The 10408-nt window shown below is 39.6% G+C and overlaps 1 protein-coding gene across 5 annotated transcripts; it reads left to right on the forward strand.

Moving 5' to 3' along the window:
• The first annotated feature begins 578 nt into the window (after positions 1-578).
• On the forward strand, positions 579-10102 carry LOC133678637 (uncharacterized). Of its 5 annotated transcripts, XM_062101035.1 has the most exons (12): positions 579-747; positions 1465-1642; positions 2433-2469; positions 2567-2815; positions 3016-5657; positions 5816-5952; positions 6182-6424; positions 6503-8047; positions 8245-8293; positions 8402-8649; positions 8786-8893; positions 9455-10102. In XM_062101035.1, exons 4-12 carry the CDS (start codon positions 2623-2625, stop codon positions 9684-9686), a joined length of 5397 nt encoding a protein of 1798 aa, XP_061957019.1. In that variant the 5' UTR covers positions 579-747; positions 1465-1642; positions 2433-2469; positions 2567-2622; the 3' UTR covers positions 9687-10102. The 5 variants fall into 5 exon arrangements, with proteins under 5 accessions (XP_061957019.1, XP_061957017.1, XP_061957018.1 ...); XM_062101033.1 differs by lacking the exon at positions 1465-1642; XM_062101036.1 differs by lacking the exon at positions 579-747 and having other exon boundaries at positions 1449-1642.
• Positions 10103-10408: the final 306 nt, after the last annotated feature.

Below are 10408 nucleotides of genomic sequence, written 5' to 3' on the forward strand. Positions count from 1 at the left end.
AATAATTTATAAATTCATAATGAACGGCTAAAGATTAAATTAAAAATTTCTTTAATAATTCAAAATTTCATAATAAATATCTAAAGATTAAGCTAGTGTTTAACATTACGATGATAATTATTTTTTATTTAAAAATATATGAAATTAATATATATTTTTTATTTTTAAAAAATTATTTTTAAATCAAAATAATAATAAAATATCTAAATCATAAAACATGGCAAAAATAAGCTAGCACTAAATTCAACCTCCTGTGTGGTCTGCCAAATCGCCAAGAAAAAAAGAAAATACAAACCATCCCCTCGTACTCAAATGCTTTTTGCAAATGAAAAATCATAAAATCATGCAAAATGCCTTCAAAAAAAAATTGATGCCCCGCATGATTATTTTGCCACATGGCAGATTTTAATTGCACGACCACCTAATTTTCCCCCTCTACCCCCAACCACTTCCACACGCTCTCTCTTCTCCCTCTCCCAAAATACGCTTTCCTTTTACTTAGCCCTCAGCTTCGGACTCCAAAGCTAACCTAGGCTCGGACCCGAACCTCAGTTATTGTTCCTCAGTTCGTTGAAAATTTCGCTCTCCATTATGATCACTTTATCTCTCTCTCCCTTTCTTTGAGCTTTCATTTCTACACCCCCCCTCTCTCTCCCGATTCGAAACCCTAGATGAATACATGCTATGAAATTTTCAAGCCTTTAGAGGATCGATTTGGAGCTCGAATTGAGGCGTCAGCGTGAAACTGTGAGTCCTAATTCTCTCTAGAAACCCTAATTTTCTCCATGTTAAATTCAGAGTCCGTGTCTAAGTTTAGTTTTGGTCCTTTATGGATGGGCAGCTGTATTGCCACTTTTTTCTTTGATTTGTGGTAAAAGGAGATTATTTAAGCTAAAGGTTTTACGTTTTGGTATCGATCTTTATAATTTGGCTATAAATGTGATATTTTAGTTAAATTTGGGGTTTCAGGCTTTGTTTAGTTGTTGATAGAACGAGAGGGAAAGGTTCTGAATTTCGTTTCTGCTGGTTATTTGTTTAGTTACTGGGCTTTGAATGTTTGGTAAGCATTTGTCTTCGAGTGAGTTTGAGAAGGATTTTCAATCTCATTCGACTTGTTATGATCCGGATTTTGTGTATCTTCTGTTGTCATTCTTAATTTCTAACTGTGAATAAATAAACGTTAAAGCCATTGCTAAAGTATTGGTTACATGTAAATTTTGCTTCTTAAACTGAATATGTCCAACTGTTTTCTGCAAGTAATTTGATATCATGCTGCTCTGCGCTATGATCCCTCCAATCAAGTGTTTTCTCCAAGTAACTATTGATTTGCTGCTTAAATGTGTCAATTTATGAGAAGGTCAGGACATTTGGGAGGACAGCAACCCCCCCTCTATAAGTTTTTCCAGTTCAAGGTTAAAAAAAAGAAAATCCCCAAATCTGATTTCAAAGAACTCTTTGATTCAGCTCCCTCTTCAACAATTGAATGCTTGATGTCAAGGCATATAGCAGAAATCTTTCTACTACACCTTGCCCCATCGCCTACACAGTTGCATTCTGAGGGGGTAGGACATCCATGTCAATGAATTTTACTCGGCAGCAGAGTTTAGGAGATTTCTACTTTCTAGGGCTTTCGGTTGAAGAGGTACTTTTCCTTATAGCTGGTCCGCCTTTTGCAATTCAATGAAAAGAAGAGGTCACCTATTAATCTCATCTTCAATTTGATTTTCAGCATCTCCTAGTATGAACCAATAGATAGAAGAGGCTTGTCTTTTAAGTTCTTGGAATCTGAATTTCAGCTTCTTGCTGCTGAAGGATATCTTCTGTAGGTTTCCTATTGCCTAAACAATTTATAGAGCTTCACCTTAAGCTAGCTGTAACTTTTCGAAGTTAGATTAGTTGACAATGTCTGGGGCGTTCCTTATTAGGGAAATATTCAAGTCATACAGTTTTTGAGAAATAATAAAGGGACTGGAAACTTTTTCTAGGTATATGTGTTGTGCCCCTGCATGCAAACCGAAAGTAGGCTAAAAGAGTTGAAATTCCAGTAATGATGGTGGTTGTTTGGATTTATGGCTGTTGGCAATATTGTCGAACTTAATAGAAAATATTATTAACTTTTCTTTTGATTACTCTTGGGTAGATGATCAACAATTAACTGCAAGAGATTGTTAAATATGTGTGTGTGTGTCAAAAGATCATTGTTTATATACTATATTTGTAAAAGGTGATTATGAGGTAACACTGTAATTGAGGGCTGACTTTATGTATACGGTACAGCTATTCACCATTAATGTTAGTAGGTCATCAACTCCTTTTTCTGATTAAGTCTTTTGGTCAACTGTATAGAGTTATGCTCACATACATACACGCAATCTTATCCACACATCTTTCCATTACTTCATTGTGATGCCCTAGATCTTGATTGTATGCAGAATGAGATTTGAGTGACACCCAATGAACAGAGAAGAGGTTTGAGCATGCTTGTACTTATGAAGTTTTTCATGTAGTAAAGTTCTGTTCAATTAAATTGTCTAAATATAAAGATTTAAACTTGATCTCCTTTTAGGTAGCGAGTTTCTTCTGACAATTTAAGCTGCTGAATATCTGTGAGGTGGGTTATCTATGCCTGGCAACGAAGTTGGAGATAGGATCCACAATTTCCTTGGGCAGGATAACTGGTCCCAGGGCCAGCACCAATCACAGACTGTTGACGGGACTTGGTCTGGCCCAAATAATAATCCCTGGGCTGGAAGTCAGAGGCAGATTGGCACACCTCTTATTTCTAACTTAAAAAATGACAATGTACATCACCCAGGTATTAATTATGCATATCTTATTTTGTTAGTTTTCATTGGCCTGTATTGTTTTCAGTAGAGTTAAATTGTAATAAAGCAGACTTGGTTTTCCCCCCATCAATAACACCCTGAATTATGGATATTATGGTTTGAAGTTATTGTGTGCGGTAAAGTTTGTAGGCTTTTATGTCATTTATCACTCATTTTCTTTTGAAATTAGCTGATACTGAGAGAGGAGGTGAATCATCAAGTGTGCAGCTTGGCATGTACTTTTCACATTCAAATCCCAGACCTGAGTTTGCCAGAAGCCAGAGTCAAAGCCAACAGCCACCTTTGAATGGCTATATGCATGGCCATCAAGTTCTCCAGACAAACCAGAATGAAGAAAACTTTTTGGGAGTGGATACAGAATCTGATCGACGTAGCATGACATCAAAAGGCTTTTCAATGCTTGATTCACAGCTGGCAGATGGTCCTGAATTTCTCAAAAAGAATTCAGTCAGAATGGATTTTAATGAATCTCCAGTTAATTATGATTTCTTTGGAGGTCAGCAGCAAATTAGCAGTCAGCATCCTGGCATGCTGCAATCTTTTCCTAGACAGCAGCCAGGGATTAGTGACATGCAGCTGCTACAGCATCAATTTATGCTTAAGAAAATACAAGAAATGCAGTGGCAGCAAGAACTTCAGAAGCAAGAAGATGCAAGGAAACTGAATTCAGTCAATCAAGCTTCTGCTTTTGCAAAACAGGCAGCTGGCAACTCACAGCCTTTGATCAACGGCATTCCTATTCATGAAACATCAAATTTTTCATTGCAGCCTGAGCTCATGGCAGCTAGCACAAACTGGCCGCAGCAAGGTGTGCCTCCAGTTATGCAAGGATCTGTTAGAGGACATATGGTTTCCCCTGAGCAGGGCCAGGCACTGCCACACATAGTGGGTATGGTTCCGCAGCAGGTTGATCAATCTCTTTATGGTGTCCCTATCTCTGCAATGAGTCTGACTCCAAGTCAGTATTCTCCTGTCCAAATGGATAAGCCTTTAATGCAGCAGGTATCAGACAGCAGTAACTCCTTAACAAACAATCAGTATGCATTTCCAGAGCAGGTTAGCGTGCGGGATGGAGCATTGATTTCTAGACGGGGATATCAGGGGAAAATGATTGCATCGTCTGATGGTCATGGTATAAATAGTGGATTTAAGTGGGAAAACTTGCATCAAGTGAATCCCCAGCAAAACAATGAGCCAGTGCAAGAAATTTGCATGAGGCAAGACCTGGCTGGTCCATCAGAAATATCAGAAGAGGAAACCATGATACAGGTTGCTCCTTCCCAGAATGTGGCCACCCTAGATCCAACCGAGGCAAAGATTTTGTTTGGGTCCGATGATAATTTATGGGACGCATTTGGCAGGACCACCAACATGGGTTCTGGAGGTTACAATATGTTGGATAACACAGACTTTTTCAGTACATTGCCCTCTGTGCAAAGTGGGAGTTGGAGTGCTCTTATGCAATCTGCTGTAGCAGAAACTTCTAGCAGTGATACACGGCTACAAGAAGAGTGGAGTGGTGTGACCTACCGAAAGAGCGAACCTCCAGCTGTGAATCAGCACACTCCCACTGCAAATGATATTAGTAAACAGAAGTCAAATTGGGCTGATAATAGCTTGCCATCTGCCTCTAGCTTGAACACTCGACCCTTCCCTGTGTCTCATGAAACCAATACAGGTACGACTTATAATAATAACCGAGGGGTTCACCAATCTGGAGTCAATACTTCACATGAACAGAGTGAGAGGTTGCGGACTGCTTCTCTTAGGCATACTCAGCAGTTTCCGGGGGACGAAACCAAGTGGCCAGATAGGAGACTCCTACAACAAGCAGCTGCCGAAGGCAGTCATTTTTATGGAAAAGCTACCCATTCTTCAGATGCAGCATCAAATGCAAAGAGCATTCCAGGCTCTTGGGCAAATCAACAGAGCATGCCATCATATAGCTCCAGTGGCCAACCATTAACTAGTCGAAGTGGCTTGAACTTTATGGATTCTGCGTCTCCCATCACAACTGCTGCTTCAAAATATCAGGAAAATGAAAAATCATTCAAAGATTCTCAGAATGCTGATAAAAAGAGTCCCATGTTTGAGGTGATGGGTCATGGTGCTGATAAATGGAAGACTACTTCTGTTTCCAATTCTACTGCTGAATTGGAACATGCAAAATCTTCCATGACAAGCCCACTTGTCAACCAAGAAGATACTAACAGGAATAATGTTGCTGCATTGCCAGATTCAAGCACTGAGAGGGCCAACATGGAAAGCAGCAAACAGCTTTCTAAAAGTAATAATATTGATATCTGGAAACATGCTGGTTTTTCAGTGAACCATAAAGGAAATGAGGTTGCAGGAAAGTGCCAACCCCATATGGTCAAGAATGATCATTCTTTTGAGTCATCGAGAAATAGTAGTTTGGCAAACAGGGCAGTTGAAACTCAGGAAGTGCAGCGCTCAAATACAAAAGATAACACAACTGATAGCTTCCCCAATATAACCCACCATGCTTCTGCTTTTGGCGCAAGGGAAAACACATGGTTGGGTGCAAACGATTCTTGTTCTTTGTCCAGAGGAAAGCAAAAGTCATCCAGTCCTATAGGTCGAAAGCCATCTGGATCACGCAAATTTCAGTATCATCCTATGGGGGATCTGGATGCTGACATGGAACCTTCTTATGGAACAAATCTCGAGGCAAATTCATGGTCTATTCCTCAGCAGGTTTGTCAAGGGCTAAAGGGTCTTGACCAAGGATATGGTAGTTATCCAAACTTTCCTAGTCATGCAGTTAGAGATTCTGTTGAAATTGAGAAGGTAATTTAGAGATTGCTTCTTGAGCTCCATTCCAGACAACCCCCCCTCTCTCTACTTTTAGCAATTTTTCTGGGTCATGCTAAGTGTGACTTCTCCATGGAATTGAAACAGGTGTTAGAATATCTTTTAATGGTTTCTCTTTTAATACTCATTTACAGGGTCATTTGTCTGGCTTTCAAGGAGAAACAAAAGGCTTAGATGAGATACCTCCAAAAAGTATTCCTCCAGGTTCGGCACCTGGCTTGTCAACTCCCTTTGACAGAACTGTTCGTGCACCAAGTAAAACCATGACAAGGTAGTTGAATGTTTTGGATATTATCCTTTATTGCTATTTTGAATTTTGATCAAGATATTGTTGACTGTCTGCTGTTGTTTATCTTGATGGTGGAAAACTCATTAATCATTTTTAGCACTTGTATTAATCCACTATTCAATTGTATTGTCCTTTCCATGCTAGCAATCAAATGTGTCAGTAACTCACTTTTTTTTATCATTGGTATGGCTGTTATATGGTTTATGTTTAGCAATCGAAATATGCTGGAGCTCCTTCACAAGGTGGACCAATTAAGTGAACAGGGAAATGAAATGCACTTCAATTCTAAGATGCCTGAAGCTGGAACTTCTGATGCATCTTTTCATGTTCAGAGGGATCAGTCTCCTGCTTCTCAAGCTTTTGGTTTACAACTGGCTCCTCCATCCCAAAGGGGGCTCATTCCAGAGCATGCCCTTCCTTCTCAGAGCCCCACGAATGCAATTATTTCTACAAGGTTGGCTCCTACTTCCTCTGTTCTGTTTTTAATTCCACATGAAACATCTCATGGACAATTGTGGAATGCTATTTGCAGCTCCTCAATGCATTCTGGCAGTAGTGCCCAAAGAAATTTTGCTGCTGCCTTTCCCCCTGGTTTCCCTTATTCAAGAAATCATCTCTCCAATCAGCACAAGACTGATACAGGTGGACACACAACAACCAGTAAATGTGTTAATGAATCTTTTGATCAATTTTCTTCTCAACAAAAACAGACAGATGAGTCTTCTGAGAGAGATCAAACTAATCAATCTGCATTACCATCGGTGTCTGACTCATCCAGGCATGCTTCACATAGTGATAATGCCTCTTCTCCTGACCATGCAAGAGATTCTGCTCAACAATTCTCTTTGCTGGAAGTTGCACCAGCTCCCCAGCGCAATGCTTTATCACAAGATGCTGTTTCTTCAAAAATGTCACCTACTATGTGGACCAGTGTTCCATCTCAGCTACATCCATTTGGTTCTCAGCCATTTCAGACTTCATCCAGTATGTTTAAATCCAATCTTCTATCACATAACAGTTCAGGCACAACTTTGACTCTACCACAGAAGCCAGACAATCAAATAATGCAAGTTGGAGGGAGCAGTCAAGCTGAATCTGGTTCCTGTTTGATGAATTCACATGGTTTTCTTGGGAAAGAGCAACCATCAAAAGGAGACCACTTGCAGCAAGTTTCACCTGAGAATGATTGGGCCCAGAATACAATGAGCGCTTCACATGAGAAAGGCTCTGTTTTGAATCATCTTACTGAAACATCTCCTTCAAACCTAGCCAGTACTCGGAAACAAATCGAAGCTTTTGGACGATCTTTAAAACCCAATAATACTTTGCATCAAAATTACCCACTACTGCATCAAATGCAGGGCATGGAAAATGAGGAGGTGGATAATGGTAATAGGAGTTTGAAGAGATTTAGAAGTCCTGATGCTCCCGTGGATCCTCAACTGGTAACTACTCAGGGAGGTCAGCAGTTTTATGCACACAACAATATGGTCACAGATGCACCGGCAGACTGCACTCCAATTCCCCCTGGAGATTCCAAGATGCTTAGCTTTTCAGCAAAAACAGCTGATGTTCAGGACTCAAATGCACCTTCAAATGAAATGCTTGCATTTGGTCGGCATGATTCTCAGAGTTTTGCTAGTAGCAATGGTGCAGTTTCTGTCAGAGGTGAACATTCCCAGATTAGTCCCCAGATGGCTCCATCCTGGTTTGATCAGTATGGAACCTTTAAAAATGGACAGATATTACGAATGCATGATGCACAAAGAACTATCTCCATGAATACTTCAGAAATGCCTTTCACTGCTGGAAGACCTGATGATAGATCGCGTGCTCATAGTTCAATTGAGCAAGGAAATGCTGCTGCTGCTGCCAGCCAGTTTGGTATAGTCCAAAAGGGTTCAACCTGCTCATCAATAGCTAGTGAGAAATTTTCTTCCCCTCAGTCTTTGCAGCTTGATTCTGGTGATGTGGGCCTGGTGGTTATGAGACCAAAGAAACGTAAAATTGCAGTGTCCGAACTTGTACCATGGCATAAGGAAGTGATGCATGGTCCTCAAAGGCTTCAGAATGTCAGGTGGTTGGCATAACAATGCATTGATTGAGTGCCATATTTATCTTTGTTGATGATACTGATGCATCATTTTAGTGATGTTATTTTGCTGCAAAAGTTCATTGCTCTGTTCCTCTGATATTATTTACTGGATAATTGTTTGATTCATTTTGTATTTGCTTTTCATGGTGACTATAACATGTGGATTTTTCTGTTTGTAGTGCGGTTGAAGTTGACTGGGCACAGGCAACAAATAGATTGACAGAAAAGGTTTGCTTATAGCTATACAGCTTTACAAGCTATATTCATCCTTTATTTTTCTTCCTTAGGTTTTCTTAAAGTTACCTCATGTTCAAATGGCTTCATTTCTGATCACAGGTGGAAGATGAAGTTGAAATGGTAGACGATGGACTGCCAGTCCTTAGATCAAAGAGGAGGCTTATATTGACTACACAGCTTATGCAGATACTCCTTCGCCCTGCCCTGGCATCAGTTTTCTCTGCAGATGCTACTTTGCATTATGAGAATGCTGCCTACTTTGTAGCCAGATCAACACTAGGAGATGCATGCAGCAAACTCTCTTGTAATGGAAGTGATACTCCTGCACCTTCCAACAGCAGAGACCTGTAAGAATCATTTCTGTGTTAAATACTGGCCCTTTTGTTTTCTCAGTATGCTTTTTACTGGTAGTAAGATTTATATTTTTTAGTGTTAAATAATTCTTTGATCTGTATGATAAAAGAAAATTTTCTTTCTCCCAAGCCTGCCCGAGAAGATAAAATCACCTGACAAGAGTGTTGATCAATACTTCTCAAAAGTCATGGAAGACCTTATCAGTAGAACAAGGAAGCTGGAGAGTGATTTGTTGAGGTAAACTTTGGTGACTTTAGTGGTGATATTTAATTGCTTGCTAACTTCTTAATCTCATTTTTGCTGCTTTAAAATTCTGTTCTGCTTTTTAATATTGGTGTCTGACATGTTAGCATATCCTTCCTCTATCTACTTATCTGATTCAAACATTATTGATGTCTTATGAATGGTTAAGAGTCCTATTTTTCTTTTCTTTTTTCTCTCTAGAGGAAAGATGCTTTGATTTTGTATTGAGAGGAATGGCATAGGAATCATGTGTAATTCCAAACAAATTGAAAGAGGTTTTGTTTAATCAGTCCAGAATGTTGCGTCTCAAAACAAGTTTCAGAGAGGGTCATATTGATCGGTACAATGAGAACAATCTAGCATGCTTGAACTTGACCATGCAGATGTAGATTTAGATTGCTTAATGTTGGGTTTTGTGCGGCCATGATTGCAGTTTGTTTCACCTGCATGTCTCTTTTCTTCTTCTTTGGCATCTCCTTAGCTGAATTCCTAATGATAAAACACACTTGGTACAAAGATATACTATCATTTATTATTTGCCCTCCCGGGATGCAGATTGGACAAAAGAGCATCAGTTTCAGACTTGAGATTGGAATGCCAAGATCTAGAGAGGTTCTCTGTTATCAATCGTTTTGCAAAATTCCATGGACGGGGTCAAGGTGATGGTGCCGAGAGCTCATCATCCTCAGATGCATCTGGAAATGCCCAGAAATGCCTTCAGAGATATGTCACTGCACTACCCATGCCTAGGAATCTTCCTGACAGGACACAATGTCTTTCACTATGATAATTGATTAATTGATTTTTATCTTTTTTGCCAATTTCTCAACACCCTGCCCACTTGATCGATTTTCTTTTAAGCTATATATACTGGCCCTTGCTCGCCATAGCGCGCACACAAGAGAATGTAGGAGGTTGGGTGCGAGATTGCCTCAAATAAAAGGGAGGCTGTTAGATCCTTTAAAGTAGGCCATTGATGTCATTCTTGCGAAATATGATCTGGTCTTGTATATTGAATATCTAGAGAGAAATTGGAGTTCCCCATCATTTTTCCAGTAAATGGGGAGACCAGATGTGCAGTCTGGTTTAGCAAATGATGTTTACACACATAGTTAAAAAATTTAGCTGTGTTCTTGCACATAACGCTTTGTTATTGGTGTTTCTATTCATGAAAAAATGGCTGCCGTGGTGCAAAGTTCTGAATTTCCAGTATTTCTGGAATGATGTCGTCGCTAATCATTCTTTTCCTATTTATTCTGTATAAATTTTTTCCCCACAAGTCTTGTAACATGTTATGGTGCTGAGGTTGGTCTTGGAGGATGGTTTTGATTCTCCGCAAGCGTGTTTCCAAATGTCTCGAGTAAATCATGCCCTGCCCAGGCTAATTCAAAGTAACTTCTAATCGCATGCATGTTTGGAACTGAAGTCATTACAATTAAATTCAAGAAAGGAGTAAATACAACTCTTTTATTAATCTTATATACTGCCCTTGTCTTGTACATCAGGATT

This window comes from Populus nigra, chromosome 18, assembly GCF_951802175.1.
Source record: "Populus nigra chromosome 18, ddPopNigr1.1, whole genome shotgun sequence".
Taxonomy (NCBI): Eukaryota; Viridiplantae; Streptophyta; class Magnoliopsida; order Malpighiales; family Salicaceae; genus Populus; species Populus nigra.